The sequence below is a fragment of the Cynocephalus volans genome, chromosome 2 (assembly GCF_027409185.1).
Source record: "Cynocephalus volans isolate mCynVol1 chromosome 2, mCynVol1.pri, whole genome shotgun sequence".
NCBI classification, from domain to species: domain Eukaryota; kingdom Metazoa; phylum Chordata; class Mammalia; order Dermoptera; family Cynocephalidae; genus Cynocephalus; species Cynocephalus volans.
The window spans coordinates 176,416,247-176,434,366 of record NC_084461.1 but is presented as its reverse complement, the minus strand read 5'-3'; the positions used below and the strand labels follow the sequence as shown (position 1 = coordinate 176,434,366).

The following is an 18,120-nucleotide window of genomic DNA, read 5'->3' as shown; positions in this document are numbered from 1 at the left end:
TACAAAAATACAAAAATAAGATGTCACAATAACAAGAAACTATCCAAAAAGGAAATAAAGAAAATGATTAAATTTACAACAGCATAAAAAAAACTTAGTAATTAACTAAGGAGGTTAAAGACTTGGACACTGAAAATTACCAAACATTACTGAAAGAAATCAAAGAAAACACAAGGAAATGGAGAGACATTTAGTGTTCATAGACTGGAAGATTTAATGTTATTAAGATATCAGTACTACCCATAGCAATCTACAGATTCAATGCAATTTGTATCATAATCCTACTAACATTTTTTGCAGAAGTAGAAAACTCATCCTAAGATTCATGTAAACCATAAAGAACCCCAAATAGCAAAAACAGTCTTGACAAAAAAGAACAAAAAGGCTGGCAGGCTAACACATCCTGATTTCAAAATATATTACAAAGCTACAGTAATGAAAACAGTATGGTACTGGCATAAGGCCAGACATATAACCAATGAAACAGAATAGAGACCCAAGAAATAACCCCCCACGTATATGGTCAACTGATATTTGACAAGGATGCTAACAATACACAATGAAAAAGGGATAATCTCTTCAACAAATGGTGTTAGGAGAAGTACATATCTACATGTGAATAACAAAACAAAACAACTATTCCCTTATCTTATACCATACACAAAAATCAACTCAAAATGGATTAAAGACATAAATGTAAGGTCTAATACATAGAGGAAAGAAAACATGGGGGGAAACTTCATTACATTGGTTTTGTGGATGATTTATGGGATATAATACCAAAAGAACAGGCAACAAAAACAAAAATAAACAAGTGGGACCACATTAAACAAAAAGGGTCTGCACTTCAAAGGAAACAATTAAAGTAAAAATACGACCTATGGAACGAGAGAAAATATTTGCAAACCATATAACTGAGAAGGAATATAAAAGGAATACTTATAACTCAATAACAAAAGAAAAAGAAAAACCCTGATTTTTAAATGTGCAGAGAATTTGAATAGATATTACTCTAAAAAAAGACATATGTTGAAGTTGGGTAATGGTTATACTGAGATTTATTAAGCTATTCTATCTATTTTTATATTATTCTATCTATATAGTATCTTGTATATTCTGGAATTTCTATAATAAAAAGGATTTTTGTAAAAAATTATATAGAAATATTGTCTTTTTATGTATAAAGATATTCATCATAACTCTTAAGTAACGAAAGTCACTTATAAACATATATACAATATACCCCTTTTTGTTTTTTAAAAAATAACACTGTGCATGTGTAATAGAATGTCATTAGGTGCTGACTATTAGAAATGGTAATTGAAACCAGCAGGTGAGAAGATGCAAATTTTCCAGATTTCTCAGTGTAGAGACCTGCAACTCTTCGGCCAGCAACTGAGAAACTTCTCCATGCTGAGAAACTTTATTCAACAGAAAAGGCATTATTCTCCAATAGTAAATGTAAGAGATGAGCTGAGTGGGAGAAGGTGCCTCTTCCTGAGCATGCTGCTTGAAAAGCAGGACTCTTCCCTCCCCTAGATTACCTATGTGGAAAATCAGGCGTTGTTCTCCATCCTGACGTCAAGGAACGATCCCCCAAGAAAATGACTTCTGACAAACGAGGTGCCAAAACTGTCCCTTCACATACTAAGTACTGGGCAAGTAAAGCCTCTCAGCTGAAAGTAGCTGATTCCCTGGGAAAGCAGAGTGCCTGGTGCTCTTAGGGTTAAAGAAAGCAGCAGATTAGAGGTGGCATAGCAGAAAGAGAGAAGGCCAGAAAGCAACTGCAGTTCATTTTTTGGTGTAGCAAAAATATGTAAATTTACTACAGGTCAAGAGAATATTGTGGAAGGTAGCTGGGTCTGAGCTTTCTTGCTAGGAGTGTACTTAAGAAGAGACCCATTCAACAGACTAGAATAGACGTTTTACAAAAACAGACATAAAATGGCCAACAGGAAAGTGTACATCAAAACCACAATGAAATATCACCTCACATCTGTTAGGATTGCTATTATCAAAAAGATAAAAGGGGAGTGTGATGTCAACAAGATGGCACAGTAAGAGATACCAACCTTCATCCTCCTGTGTGTGTGTGTGTTTATATATATAAAGAGAGAGAGCGAGAGAGAGAGAGAGAGAGAGAGAGAGAGGAGAGAGAGAGAGAGAGAGAAACCATCCACAAATTCAAATATATCCACGCAGAAAAGATTGTCAGTGAGATGCCTGTGAACAAAGCAAGATGGAGACTATTGTACCAGTCACACGGCAGGAACCATGACAGTCCCCAGCAGCCTGATTTGACCATCACATATTGTACACTACTATTGAAAGTCAACTTTGTACCCCACAAATATGTATCAATGAAAATCAACTATGCATCAATGAAAAAATGAAGTATGTAAAAAAAATGTGTACATTGAGAAGGGAAAGTGTCTCACAACTAAGGGGCTACAACCTCTAGACGTGGAGGAGAGTAGACAAACTCAAGCAAGGAGACAGAGAAGCAATAGCCAATGAGTTAGGAGGGAAGCCGGGAGATAGTGGGATCATGAAAGAGAAACAAAAAGCAGTGTATTTGAAGAAGGCAATGGTAAAGGGTGTTGAATACTGCTGGGGTGGAAAGAATTATAAATAAAATAAGAGTTAAGTTTTGCCAAATAGCCAGCTTTTGGTTTCGTTATTTTGTCTGGTTTTTTTTTGTTTAAAATCTCATTGATTTCTGCCTTGATTTTTATTATATATTTTTTCTTCCCCTTGCTGCACGTTTATATTACTCTTCTTCCTGTAGTTTCCCAAGGTAGAAACTTCAATTATTGGTTTTAGATCAGTCTCCTTTTCTAATGTATACCTTTAATGCTTTAAAGTAAATATAAATTAAATGTTGTGTATCTCACAAATTTTGATTATTTGTACTTCCATTATCATTTAGCTCAAAATATTTTAAAATTTATTTTGAAATATGTTTTTTGACTCATGTCTTATTTAAAATTAGCGTGTTGTTTAGTCTCCAAGTATTTTGGAATTTTCCAGCTAGCTTTCAGTCATTGCATTCTAATTTAATTCTGTTTTGGTCTGAGAGCACACATTGTATGATTTCTATTCTTTCAAATTTGTTAAGGTATATTTTATAGCACAAAAATATTCTATCTTGTTGAATATTCCAAATATATTGAGAAGAACATGTATCCTGCTGCTGTTGGATGTACACAATAGATGTCAGTTATATCCAGTTGATTGACGGTGCTGTTGAGTTTAATATGCCCTCACTAATTTCCTGCCTGCAGGATCTGTCAATTAATGATACAGAGGTGTTGTAGTCTCCAATTATAATACTGCATTCATATATTTCTCTTTGTTGTTCTATCAGTTTCTTAAGTTGTTCTATCAGTTTTCTTAAGTTGGATACTTATGTTAAGGATTTTTATGTTTTCTTAGAGAATTGACTCCCATGTCATTATGCGATGCTCCTCTTCATCGCTGATAAGTTTTCTTTCTCTGATGTCTGCTCTGTATGAAATTAACATAGCTACACCCACTTTCTTTTGATTAATGTTAACATAGTATATCTTTCTCTACACATTTACTCTTTATGTGTGTCTTTATACTTAATGTATATTTCTTGTAGACAATATATAGTTGGATATTATTTTTTGATCCATTCTGACAATCTCTGTATTTTTATGGGTAGAATTAGATCATTGGTGTTAAAAGTGATTTTTTTTATATAGTTGGGTTAATATCTGCCATATTTGTTACTGTTTTCTATTTGTTTCCCTTGCTCTTTGTTCTTTTTTTGCCTTTCAGTCTTTCTCTGCCTTTTGTAGTTTTAACTGAGCATTTTTAACTGAGCATTTTATATAATTCCATGTTTTCTTTTTTCATACCATATAAATTGCATTTCTTATTCTACATTTTTAGTGGTTTCCCTAGAAGACATTGAGGCAAGTCCATTTTCAAATAACATTATACCATGTCATGGGTTGTACAAGTATCTTATAATAACAAAATAATCCTAATTCCCCACATACTTATACTACTAAATTTTTTCTTTCCTATGTCCAGTCTACTAGTGAGCCCATCAAAGGAAGTCTTTGCTCTGTTTCAGTGCTTTTTTTACCAAGCATTTACTTTTGATTTCTTAGAGTCATAATTTCTGTACTTATATTACCCATCTATTCTTTCATTTGCCCACTCTTTCAATAGAGACCTTAACATATTCGTCATAGTTATTTTAAATTCCTGGTCTGATAATGCCCAAATCTTTGCCGTATGTTAATTGAATTTTGATGTTGCTTTTACTTTCAGACATGTTTTCCCTTGTGTTTTTGCATGTCTTGTAATTTAATGTTAGAAGCTAGGCATTATGTATTGGGTTATAGGCACTGAGGTATATAAGCCTTTCATGTTAGGATCTAGGTTTATCTGGCTAAGAGTTATACTGTGTTTATTGTTGTAGCTATAGGTGTCTTAGGCTTCTATATCCCTTAAGGGTCCTTGTTTTTATCTCCCCTTTTGTTTTGGGGTTTCTGTAGAAACTCCTTTAATAGAGGCTGAAACTTGCAGGTTTTCAGATATAATTCTCTGTTATATACAGTAGCTCTGTTGACGTGGTGGTAAGGTATGGATGAGAGAAGCATACTGTACTGTAGTCCAATAATTAGGTCACAATCCTTTAGTGAGCATGTGCCCTGGGCTGTGACTCTCAAGAGTGCTTCTCAATTTCTTCTCCCATTAGGTGTGGCAGGAATGCCAGAGGGGGTTGGAGTTGAATATTTCCCTTCCCTCACTTCAATTAGGCTCTTGTGAAATAATTTCCCTTGAAGAAAGGGGGAGAAAAAATGCACTGTTCTTAAATAAAAAATGGTTATTTTTCTCCTCCCTCTGCCAGAAGCACCCCAATTCTACATTCTGGAATTATTTCCTCTCTGCCTGCCCCCATTCCTACTCCAGCCAAAGCTTTTCAGCAAGACCTGCTCTGCAATGCATCCTCATCATGGCTCTGTCCTGGCTAATTGGACAGAAAGAATTCTTTCTTAAAACCTTGGCATTTAATTCACAAATGGAACTGAGATGGGTCAATAGGTATGTGCCAGGTTGATCAAATTCTCCAGTAATCACAGTAGTGAAAATTAAAACAACACTGAGTTATTACCTTGGACACATAAGATTGAAAGACATTTGAAGGTTGCCAAAAAGAAGTGTCAATCAGGATGTGAGAAAATGGGAATCCTTCACATAAGAGGACAGAAATCTGGTAGTGCTGAGTGAAACTAAGTACACATATGTCCTGCCCCTCAGCAGATATCATTCCTGTTTTATATCTCAGTGAGGTTCTCATTCTAATCTACAGTTTGTGTAGAAAAGGAACCAGGGATTGGAGGCAACCCAAGTGTCCTTCGCCAGTGGAATTGGCAAGTTAAATAGTGTTAGGTTGCCTTCCTCTAAAACCAGACCCTCAGACAGGATTTGCCTTCAAGTAGCTTATTTGGGAGGTGACTTCAGGAAGCACCAGTGCAGGAGCGGAACAGTGAGGCCAGGGCAGTTTGAGAATCAATAAAGGCTGCATTATTGGCAGGTTACTCCCTGTGGAACAAGGGAGCATAGTTCCACTGGACAACAGTGGGAGGCAGTGTTGTTTATGCCTCAGAGTAGTCCCACCTGAGCAGGTAGAACATGGAATATTTATCCTTCAACTTCCATCATCCTGGGCTGAGCGGTTGTCCAGGGGCATTAATTTGCTGGTACACCTACCCTGCCCAAGCATAGACTATGAGAAAGCCTTCAGGTAGACAGTCCCAAGTTCATGCAGCAGGACACCAGAGGCGTGTACTGGAGCAGTGGGTGTGCCAAAGGCACAAGGCAACAATCGTGTCATGAAAACAATCTTAAAAATATAGTGTAGAGGTAAATGTGTAAGAAACAGCACGAGTTATAATCCAGTATCATTAATATAAATGAAAAACACAAACAGAAAAAAAACATACGACATAGGGCACACTCATACCACATGCATGGACATATTTCAGACGCATCACAAGGTGCTTGTGGGTAAAGAGGTGAATGGGAGTGAGAATGAGGGATGAGAGGAAGAAAAATAAAAGCAGAGGGGCCTTATAGCGATTAATGAGGAAAGTGAGCCATAAACTGGGAGTGTGATTAAACCTGCCATCTTCTTCTCCCGCCTCCTCTAGGTTATTGGATCTGCTTTTTCTGAATTTTTTCCAAGCTCTCACGTTCCACGTCACACATAGGAAGTCTCACTTCAGGCTCCCAGAGAGCAGGAAGTATGTGAAATACAAGGACACACCCCTTACAGTTTGTGGCGTGGAGATTATCAGATAATATAACTCTCCACACTTTTTCATTGAAAAGGTTTGCGTGAGAGGTCCACAAGAGCAACTCAAGGTCCTGAAACTACATTTCCCAGAGATCCTTGGGATGATCAAACCAGGCTCCGGGCGGGGCAATCTGGGGAGCCAATCAGAGCGCTCCCTCTGCGGACCCCGGAAGTGAGGGACTGTATTCAGCCTGGTTCTTGGTTGCAGGCAGCCCTAGCAGCCCGGTAAGTGGGGTCACTGAGTAACTTGCAGTGTGCTTTGAAATTGGGGTTTAATCCTATCTCAAGTGTGAGTCCAGGAGACCAGATCCTACACCATGCCTGAACTTCAAGTCCTAAGGTTGTTCAGAAAGTTTGGCTGCCACAGACTTGGAATCTAATGCCGTGACTACGTAGCATAACGGTGAATACAAAAGACGCTTGATTCGAACCGTCTGGGTTAGAGTCACTGCCACACCACATTCTAGCTGTGAGCCATTTAGCTTCTCTAAAACTCGGTTTCTCCATGTGTAAAATGGAGCTAATAATACGACTTAAAGGGTTTTTGTGAAGACTGAATATGTGTGTTCGAAGGTAGCTAATGCGTTTAAGGAAACTTCCTCCACTGGATTTCTCTCTTGGATACTTGTAACAGTGTGGTGTTCACCCTCCTCTGTCCCCAGTGAGGTGTGTCCCAAAGGGCCCAGTTAGTCTTGCAGGCAGCAAGTTATAACAATACCTGCTCCTCTTGCGTTAGCTGATCAGAAATCCTCTAATGATCAAACATGTCTGGGGAAGTTGGACTGTGTTGTCTGCGATATCTTTGGGAATTCCTGGGAGAAATTTTATCATCTTGGAAGGAGGCTTAGTGGGGAGGGTTTCCAGGAGCTGTAAATGACAAAAAAAAAAAATTAACTCCTTCACTGTCAGTCAGACTGAAGGAATCACTCACTGAACAGAGACTTGCAGAATCCCATGGGAGAGAGGAGCCTGCCTAGGCAAACAGGCCCAGGAGCAGGGGCCCAATGGACTCTCTGCTCTGGACGCTGCTCGCCTGCTCTGGCGTGATGCCCACAACAACACTGTGCCTGTTGGCTCTTTTCTTATAAACTGCCCTTTCCCTTTTCTAGGCCCTTCCTTTTAGTGTCTCAAACACTAAAATGCTGATTCCACCCTCTTCCTCAAAAGGAACTTTTTAACTGTCAACTCTAGAGCTGCATCCTGTCCAGAGACTTATTTTGTTTGGCCTTTACCATCTTCACTTGTAGCAGCTGTTACCCTTTAAATGTGCTTTCCTGGCCTGCTGCAAGTACCCCACGCACCTGCCTGGCCACTGTCGACATTTACTGGGAGCCATGATTCAGGCCTTCTGTACACTAATGACTGTTGAATGATGGGCTTTGTGTCTGCCTAACCCAGCAGTTTCTTTCCCATCCAAATAGTCAAGGTCTGTCTTGGGAGGGGGCTCGTTTGTGGTGTCAATCCAGTGGGATGCCATGTTCTTCACTGTGGCAGAGACAAAAGAAAAGAAAAGGGAAACTTTTGGAAAAGAAAGAAACCTCACACACAAAAAGAAAAGCCACTCATTAGCTCTCTTTATAATTCTTTTATTCAGCATTGCCAGAAACCCATGCAGTTGGTGTAGAAGATTCTATCTCAGTTTATAATTGTACTTGGGCTGCTTGTAGCCTTCACGGTACGACAGCAGTATCTCGTAGGCAGGCTACCTCTGGATCAATCTGGTTTTGATTCTTCTGTGTGGGGGCTCTTGCTTACAACTTTATTTGGGGGGGAAAAAAAAGGGTTTCTTTAGGCACAAAACCAAAAAAAAAAAAAACCTGAAAACCCCTGTTGTACAAGAGACGTAGAGATGCCAGGAGACTGGGAATTGAGCAATATGTTCTTTCTATCAACCTGCTCTTCAGGGCTGCACCCCAAAATGGTGATTTATAATTGAAGTGCCATGTCATTTAGGGGTAAATCACCACAGTTGGTCCAGCTATTGAATATTGACCATTTAGCAAAACAAGGAACATTCATGTAATCTACAGAAAAATGCAAGACTTTTGCCAGGCTTTCAAGGCCCTCTGGAAGTTGCCTCATTCTGTGTATCTTACCTTTCACGCAATTCTCCAAAATGGCCACCAAGGTGACCTAAGCCAGGTTCTACAAAACCAGACTGAAAGGCAAGGATCCATGTGCAAGTGACTTAAGGAAGTGCTGGGAGAAACCCAGCTGCAGCCTGGATGTGAATTATAACTCAGAAGTTTGTCCAGTCTCAAGGCCAGGCAGCTGGCCTTTTGAAACCTCCTACCAATAAGTCATTGACTCAGGACTGCCTTGGCAGGACGTACATCTCTGACACTTCCAGCTCTGCAAAGGAGAGCAAAGCATCTCCAGGAGCCCTCAGGGAGCCCTCCAAAGAGAGTCTAGGGTGCAGGTCCTTAAGTATAAGAACACAGGAGCCAGGCCAGGGGCACAGCGGAATGGCAGAGGAGATCTGAAGGAATCTAGATGACTTACAGACAGCGTTCTCCCCACACTAACCTTAGTGCTAAATCCTCACCATCCCCATGTACCCTCTCTAGATACACCAAGCATGCTGTGTTCTTTACCCTTCTGTGCCTATGGTGGAAACCAGTAGGTCTGGTGGGTTTCATTTGAATCACCATATTTTTTTTTAAAAAAGGCTTTTTTCATTACTTTAGACAGGGAATACACTACCCAATTCTCTTTAGACTTCATCCTTTCTTATTTTATTATGCCTAGATGCTTCCTGCCTTTACATTTCAATAATGTAACCAGAATATGTCTTTTAGAAATTTTTTAGTTGGGAGGCCATCAGGATGGGTGGCTCCAGTGCTTTAAGTTTCTAATGTAAACAGTATAATGACTCTAACTCTAACTAGGGACTTTCCACGCTAACCAATCAAACATATTTTTTCTCTCTCTTTCCACCCCTGCCCTCCACCCCCAAGTGGAACATTGAACCCTTGTGGTCTGGTGCTGCCTGATTCATGAATTACTTTCTGCTCAAATAAACTCCTCAAAATTTTAATGTGCCTAAGTTTATCTTTTAACAGTTCCAATGTTGACCAATATTGGATCAGATTTTCCTAGAATCTGGTCTATCTTCAAGTTTCATTTTTACGTTCATATTTCTATTGGCATATAAGCCAAAATGGCTTGTCCAATAGCCATAGTTCTTATTAGCTTTTCTGCTCTTTGTTCTGTATTAAAAGAAGTCAATGCTCACCAGCAGTCCTTGACTGTGACTTCTCCATTTCTTAGTTTTCATTTTGATTTACTTCTTCACTGGCCAATGAAGAGGAAACACTATCAAGATAACTCGTAGTTGTTGCACTTCTCAAGTTCTTTCATGTTTGAGATTGTGTTTATATTCAGTTTGGCTTTATGATTAAATGAAATACTAACAGTGTAATATTTGAGGATAACACATTACTTCAATACTTTGTAGACCGTTTCAGTACTTCACATTTTAATATTTCTGTGGAACATTCTGTTGCCAGCCTGAAATTTTTTCCCTGATGAAGAATTTTCTTTCTCTGCTGGATGCTTGTATAATTCTCTTTAACTCTGAATTTCAGTAATTTAGCAAGAATATATTCCAATGTTGAACAGGTTGAATCAAACTTTTCCAGAATCTTGTTTCTCTTGCTTTTCAGATTTAATTTTTGCTTCATTTTAGAAAAATATTTTTTTATCTTTATATACATTTTATTTTAAAAAATTATTTTATTTTATTTTATCAATATACAATGCAGTTGATTTTCATGTCCCTTTACTGAATCCTCCCTCCCTGCTCCCTCTCCCGCTTCTATCAACATCATATCTGTTCACTTGTCTTAACAAGTTCAAGGAATTGTGATTGTTGTGTCTTCTTCCCTGCCCGCATTTGTTTGTGGATTTATTTATTTATTTTTAGCTCCCACAAATAAGTGAGAACATGTGGTATTTCTCTTTCTGTGCCTGACTTATTTCACTTAATATAGTTTTTCTAAGTCCATCCATGTTGCTGCGAATGGCAGTATTTCATTCTTTTTATTGTATTCCATTGTGTAGATATACCACAGTTTCCTTATCCACTCATCTGATGATGGACATGTGGGCTGGTTCCAACTCTTGGCTATTGTAAATAGTGCTGCAATAAACACTGGAGTTCAGGTAAGCCTTCGACATGATGGTTTCCATTCCTCTGGGTATATTCCCAGCAGTGGAATAGCTGGGTCATATGGTAGATCTATCTGTAATTGTTTGAGGAACTTCCAGACCATTTTCCATAAAGACTGCACTATTTTGCAGTCCCACCAACAGTGTAGGAGAGTTCCTTTTTCTCTGCAACTTCGCCAGCATTTATCATTCTCAGTCTTTTGGATTTTACCCATCCTAACTGGAGTGAGATGGTATCTCAGTGTGGTTTTGATTTGCATTTCCTGAATGTTGAGTGATGTTGAGCATTTTTCATGTGTCTTTTGGCCATTTGTATATCTTCCTTTGAAAAATGCCTATTCAGCTCCTTTGCCCATTTTTTAATTGTGTTATTTTATTTTATTTTTTTGCTGTAAAGTTGTTTGAGTTCCTTGTATATTCTGGATACTAATCCTTTGTCAGATGTATATTTTGCAAATATTTTCTCCCACTCTGTTGGTTGTCTTTTAACTCTGTAAATTGTTTCTTTTGCTGTGTAGAAGCTTTTTAGTTTGATATATTCCCATTTGTTTATTTTTTCCTTTGGTTGCCCATGCTTTTGGGGTCGTATTCATGAAGTCTCTGCCCAGTCCTACTTCCTGGAGTGTTTCCCCTGTGTTTTCTTTAAGGAGTTTTATTGTTTCAGGGAGTGTATTTAATTCTTTAATCCATTTTGGGTTGATTTTGGTATATGGTGAGAAGTATGGGTCTAGTTTCGTTCTCTGGCATATGGATATCCAGTTTTTCCAGCACCGTTTGCTGAAGAGGCAGTCTCTTCCCCAGTCTGTAGACTTGGTGCCTTTGTCAAAGTAATCTACAGATTCAATACAATCCCCATCAAAATTCCAATGACATTTTTCTCTGAATTGGAAGAAACTATCCTAAAATTTATGTGGAATAACAAAAGACCATGAATAGCCAAAGCAATTCTGAGCAAAAAAGATAAAGCTGGAGGCATAACACTACCTGACTTTAAACTATTACTACAATAACCAAAACAGCATGGTACTGACATAAAAACAGACACATGGATCAGTGGAATAGAATAGAAAATCCAGAAACCAACCCATACAACTACAGCCATCTGATGTTTATATACATTTTCTATTACACTTTTTGAATTCTCTTCAGAAGCACCAATTCTTTTTACATTGGGTAGTCTTTCACTGCTTTCTAAGTCTATTAGTCTCTGACTATTTTAATGGCTTTATCTTTTCATTTAGCCTTTACTACAAATATGAAGCATTTTTTTCTACATAAGTAGTGTGGTATTATGCTTTATCTATGTAGTTTCCTTTCTGTTTATCATTAATTATATATTAGCTGTCTTTATGTCTTTAATTAGCTTTTTAAGGTTTGAAATATTCCTTTTCATGAAACTGTATTATTTTGTCACCTCATTTTTTAGCTCTTTGTTGTTGAGTCCATTTTACATGTTCTATAGCTCCAAGTACTTATAAAGAATTTCTTTATGTTCATTTTTCTCCTTGAATTGGTTGTCCTTTTGGCATGTAACTTTTAAGTGATGTTAAGTCTTTTCTTCTAATCTTAATTTTGCATACTTCTATTTTGTTTTTTCATCATATTCATGTATTTATAGCTCTGTCTTCACCTTTTATTTGTTTCTTGAATCTAGTGTGGCTAGGGAAATGTCCAGCTGGACTGGGCTTAGACTCCTCACTTTTTCCAGTGGAGATGAGGGAAGATGAGTGTGACAGTAGATGCTCTGGTGGCAGATCTTCTACATGTAAGTGGTCCTTCTGCCTTTCTGGTGACACTGTACATGAAGGGCATGAAAGGAAAAAACATGAACTTTTTTTCTATTCTTTTATGCCACAACCGTCAACACAGATGAACCCAGAAGAAAGATGTCTGTGACTAAATGTGGTGGCAGGGGGCTATTTCTCCTGACCAGCAAGCAAGCAACCAATTCTGCAGCAGACAGCAGCTGGGTGCCCTTCAGTTCAATTCTATTATGACTGCCTAGCGATAGTGTCAGATTCCACAAGTTAAGGGCTCAGTAAACGGCCCCCACTTCAGATGCCAGTCACAAGTCCAGGCCTGAGGAACTTTTGACCAAGCAGCTGTAAGTTGGTTTTCCCACAACCCCCTCAACTGAGTTCGATTAATTTGCTATAGCAGCTTACAGAATTCAGGGAGACACTTACTTACCTCTAATGGTTTATTATAAAGGATATTACAGAGAATACAGACAAAGACATACATGGGGCGAGGTATGTGGTAAGGGCATAGAGCTTTCATACCCTCCCCTGGCACACCACCAACCGGGATCCTCCACGTGTTCAACTATCCAGAATCTCTCTGAACCCAGTCTGTTTGGGTTTTTGTGGAGGCTTCATTATGTAGGCATAATTGATCAAATCATAGATCATTAGTGATCAACTTAACCTTCAGTCCCTCTCTCCTCCCCAGATCCTCCTCCCCCTCTCATCTTGCCTTGGTCTTTCCAGTGACCATCCACCATCCTGCATCTACTGAGGGGCTGCCAGCCACCAGCCAAGTCATCAACATACAAAAAGACAGCACTTTGGATAGTCTAAGGATTTTAGGAATTGTATGCCAGGAAAGGGACAGGAATAGGAACAGAGACAAAGATCAAATATACTTGTGTACTGTATTTTAAAATATCACAGGGCATTACCTTTTTAAAAACAAGGTATATGAGTATATTGGTATACCACAATATACCCAGTTTTAGTTGTCACCTAAAGGAAGACCAGGTGCTACCTACCACTGCATACTGGTCTTTGGTGTGTTTGGTATATGTCCTGGTAGTGAATGAGGGCCATGGGACATGGTTCATCCCTCCTCGCCGATTCCATGGCAATTAATCACCTGCTTGGTTGCTTCTGGACCCTACCTCGTGGCTTTCACAACCTCCAAGCTTAGGGCCTCGTTTGCGTTGCTCCCCTCTCCCACAGTTATACTTTCCACAGTCTTTGCCATGCAACTCAGATGTTCACTTTACCCCACAGTCCGTTCCTTCTGTTTTGTGATTTCTAGGGATTCTTCATACTTTACCGTCCACAAAACTACTCTATTGTTTTCAAGAAAAGTTAGGTTATATCTTTTAAATTATCTTTTCTATTATTTCTAGAGTTTGGGCCGGGAAGAAGAAACATTCTAAGCCTTCTGAATTAAAACTGAAGACAACCTACTTTCTACTTACTAAGAGAGTTACTAAGTGCCTTTCTGAGAGTTCTCATTGGGCTCCATAAGTGTATTTGTTCTGCCTCCTGTAAGTCTTTTGCATTTATGGTCAAGCTAAGAGGAAGGGGTGTACCACTGCACAGCTATGCTACTAGTCGGTATATAAAGCTAATAGTGTTTTCGGTCAACTATTTTGCTGGCAACTGCTTTCCAAGTGCTTTTAGCATTTTACCTTGATCACAACTTTAGTAATACTCAATGTCTTATGTGTAGTCATGGAGTACTCAAGTCTTATTTGGTTACAATGCATTGCTGGTATCCAGGCCTCTAATCAAAACTGAATTCTGAGTGAACCTGAAGTTACTAAATTCCAGCTCAACACTTCATCTTAAAAAAAAAATGAAAGAAAACAGGAGGGGAGAGATAGAGGGAGAGAGACAGAAAAACAGTAGGAGAAAGAGAGAGGGAGAAGGGAAAAAAGGAAAACAAACACTTGAAAACTTATTATATCTAAAAAGAAATATAAAGTAATTTCTTAGTACAAAGAATCATGATCTAAGCAAGAATCAAATGGCTAGGCATGTATAAGACCTTATTCCTTTTGGATCGGCCTTCCTCTCTCTTCCTGATGTACTTAGTGCAGATTCTGGGTTGGGGGCCAGAGACAATTTGAAGTGGTTTGACTAAATACCATTTGTTCTCTCTGTGTCTAAGTGGTAGAGTTTTGAAGTTTGTCTAAATATTGAGAAATGTGGGTGCAAGTTAGGATGAGAAGCTTTGCAATTAGTCTAATAGGTTTAGGGGAAATAATGTTGCAGACATCAAGAACAGAGAAAGTTGGAAATACTGGCAATGTGGGAAGGATAGCTGAGTCAAAAAGAAGAAATAGGAGACTATGAAAGAAATCACATGAGGAGAGAAAGTAGAGATGCTTAGGTTATCACCATTCAACTTAGGGGCAGGTCTCTTTACACCACATCATCTCAGGCCATGCCATATTACAAAGGAGTCAGTCTTGAGGTCTTGCACCACTGTTGTATGGAAAAAAAGTCTCAATAGATTAAAACTCTTTGATAGCAGGTTACAAAAACCTTTTCTCAAACAGGTGTTTAAAAGGATTAAAAGGATTTTAAAAGGTTTTAAATGGATTAAACAAAATAAAGAACTTCTGGGGGGTTCACTTGCCTGAAAGTTAAAAGATAGCTTAAGGCTTCCTCGAGGTCTTTCCTCATCCTCCCTTCTGTTTTTCATTCTTCATTGTTCTTCAGCAAGTTCTCCCCAGTATCCTTGGGTTAATATCCTGCCAGCTTCTAGCCCTGCAACAGAATATACATGCTTAAGTCTTAGTAAAAGTCCCTCAATAAAGTCTCATTGATATCCTTGGGTCACACACCATTTATGAGCCAAGCATTGGTCCTAGACGGTTTTGAATTGGTTCTACCTAGTTCATGTGACTGTTCATAGATCTCAATATGTACAGCCCATTCTCCAAACAGTAACTGGAACAATCACGTTCATTATGGCAAATGTTGTTCAAATTATAACTCTCCTCTCATTTAGATTTCCCATTTCACTTAGAGTAAAAGCCAAAATACCAGCATTGTCTATGGAGCTGCTGTTACCTGTCTGATCTTACCTCAGTCACTCTCCTTCTTACTCACTCTGCTCCAGTCACCGTGGCTTTCTAGATGTTCCCCGACAGTCTAGGTATATTCCAGCTCAGGGCCTTTTTTCTTTCTAATCTCTCTGCTTGAAATAATCTTCCTCACACATATCACAGAGCTCATTCTCTAGCATCCTTAAAGTCTTAGTGAGGTTTTCTTTAACCACCTTATTTGAAATTGAAGCTCTCCCTGTGCACTTACTAACCCTTTCCTTTGCTTTAATTTTCCCCAAGGCACTTATCACAATCTAAAGGATTGCATCTTTTTTTATTTATTCAGTTCACTATCTGTATAATTCCATCTCCCACTAAAATGTAAGGTTTTTGAGGGCAAGCAAGCATTAGATCAGTAGCAATTACATAGTAGATATCCAGTAAGCAATTTATTGAATGAGCCAATCAATGAGTTAATGAATATAAATCCTGGAGTGAGGAGTTTTGACTGTTTAAGATTCAGCTAAAGGGGAAATTGAGGAGGCCAGTTACCATGAATACCATGTACTCTATTGTGTAATTATCCTGTTCGTATCAGGAATTGTTTATAAGCCTATTTTAATTGATGCCAATTGGAATCTCTCTGTACTCATCACCAAGAAAACCACATACAAGCTTTTATCAATTGGCTCATTGTTTAACCTGGATTTCCAACTTATGATGCTTAAAACATAGGAAAAAAAGATAATATTTAGCTTAACAGGATTACTGAGACTATTAAGTGAACTTATGCATGTGAAAGCAACTCACAATAAAAGCATTAAACAAAAGAATTACGATTACAGATAGTTATAACCATTGTTTGATTTACATAGTTAAAATGCAAATAGCTAAACTTAGCCTATTCAGGGAATTCCAAGTGCAAACATAATACAGGTATTTGTTTTTCTTTTGTTTTCTTTACTTAGGAAATCATGGATATTGAAGCATATTATGAAAGAATTGGTTATAGGAACTCTAGGAACAAATTGGACTTGGAAACGTTGACTGACATTCTTCAGCACCACGTCCGAGCCATTCCCTTTGAGAACCTTAACATCCATTGTGGGGAAGCCATGGAGTTGGGCTTGGAGGCCATTTTTGATCAAGTTGTGAGGAGGAACCGGGGTGGGTGGTGTCTCCAGGTGAATTATCTTATGTACTGGGCTCTGACCACAATCGGCTTTGAGACCACAATGTTGGGAGGGTATGTTTACAACACTCCAGCCAACAAATATAGCAGTGGCATGATTCACCTTCTACTGCAGGTGAACATCGATGGCAGGAACTACATCGTTGATGCCGGGTTTGGACGCTCCTACCAGATGTGGCAGCCTCTGGAGCTGATTTCCGGAAAGGATCAGCCTCAAGTGCCATGCATCTTCCGCTTGACAGTAGAGGGCGAAATCTGGTACCTGGACCAAATCAGAAGAGAGCAGTACATTCCAAACCAAGAATTTCTTAATTCTGATCTCCTGGAAAAGAAAAAATACCGAAAAATCTACTCTTTTACTCTCGAACCTCGAACAATTGAAGATTTTGAGTCTATGAACACGTACCTTCAGAGGTCTCCAGCGTCTGTGTTTACAAGCAAATCATTTTGTTCTTTACAGACCCCAGAAGGGGTTCACTGTTTGGTGGGCTTTACCCTCACCTATAGGAGGTTCAGTTATAAAGATAATGTAGATCTGGTAGAGTTTAGGACTCTGAATGAGGAGGAAATTGAAGAAGTGCTGAAAAATGTGTTTAATATTTCCTTGGAGAAAAAGCTTGTGCCTAAACATGGTGATCGATTTTTTACTATTTAGAGTTAAGAACAAAAATGATCATCACTGTTAGTACAGATACTTAAATGTTTTATTATAAAAAATTTCAAACATATTCAGAAGTATAGAAAATAGTAAAATAAACCCTTGTGTATGAATCACCCAACTTTTTAAAGAAACAACCACACACTTTTTCCAAATTAATAATAATAAAAACATTTTAAGGATGACCTATGGTATCTTGGGAATTGTAGTGATTTATGCTAGAAAACCTTCAACATTGGTTTATTGTTGAATTCATAAAAATTTTTTACTGGTAATTGAGTAAATAGAATATTGAAGAAATTATTTTCATTACATTCAACCAGCATATATATTAAATGTCCAACTTTTACAAAATACCACCTGTATAACTTAGGATGGGAACTCAACAGAGAAGAATGTTATTGTTTCCAAATAACCATTTAATAGATCTCAGGACAGGACTTAAATCAATATAAAGTAGCATGTGATTAGGTGCCAAGAAATTGACACAGCTAATAATTTTTTCCAGGGTTCTTTTTATAGCCACAGTTCTTTATGTACTATTTTTCTTAATATGGAAACACTGATATTTAGAACTTTCAGCTTCCAGAATTAAATAATTTATATCTAAAAGTAATAATTATTGTAAATTATAAAATATACATCATCTGGAAAACTTATTGTCTAAAAAGTATGTTAAACATTGTTGGCCAATGTAATGTGAATTGAAGCTTCTGGAAGAATTAGGATATTATGGGGCTAGGTCATTTTTTTGCAGTGGAGTCTTCCTCTCAAGCTCTTTCCTGCCTCCCAGTTATATTCTTTTACTTCCTTCTGCACTTTGTCATAGGAGAAAGAACATGAGCTTCTTTGTGCAGATCTGAATTCAAATCCTGTGGACACTGGGTGAATTACTTGATGAATCTGTGGCTCTGATTCCTTCAAGGTAAAATGGGTATAATACTTACATAATTCAGCGCCAGACCTAGAGTAAACTC

The 18,120-nt window shown here is 38.2% G+C and overlaps 1 protein-coding gene across 1 annotated transcript; it reads left to right on the top strand.

The window, feature by feature from the left end:
* The first annotated feature begins 12,223 nt into the window (after positions 1-12,223).
* LOC134370384 (arylamine N-acetyltransferase 1) lies at positions 12,224-17,140 on the top strand. The gene is made up of 3 exons (XM_063087516.1): positions 12,224-12,272; positions 13,644-13,784; positions 16,262-17,140. Exon 3 carries the CDS (start codon positions 16,268-16,270, stop codon positions 17,138-17,140), a length of 873 nt encoding a protein of 290 aa, XP_062943586.1. The 5' UTR covers positions 12,224-12,272; positions 13,644-13,784; positions 16,262-16,267.
* Positions 17,141-18,120: the final 980 nt, after the last annotated feature.

What these genes read in the sequence shown, in the direction of transcription:
- LOC134370384 (XM_063087516.1), top strand. Translation starts at nt 16,268, where the DNA reads ATGGATATTGAAGCATATTATGAAAGAATTGGTTATAGGAACTCTAGG.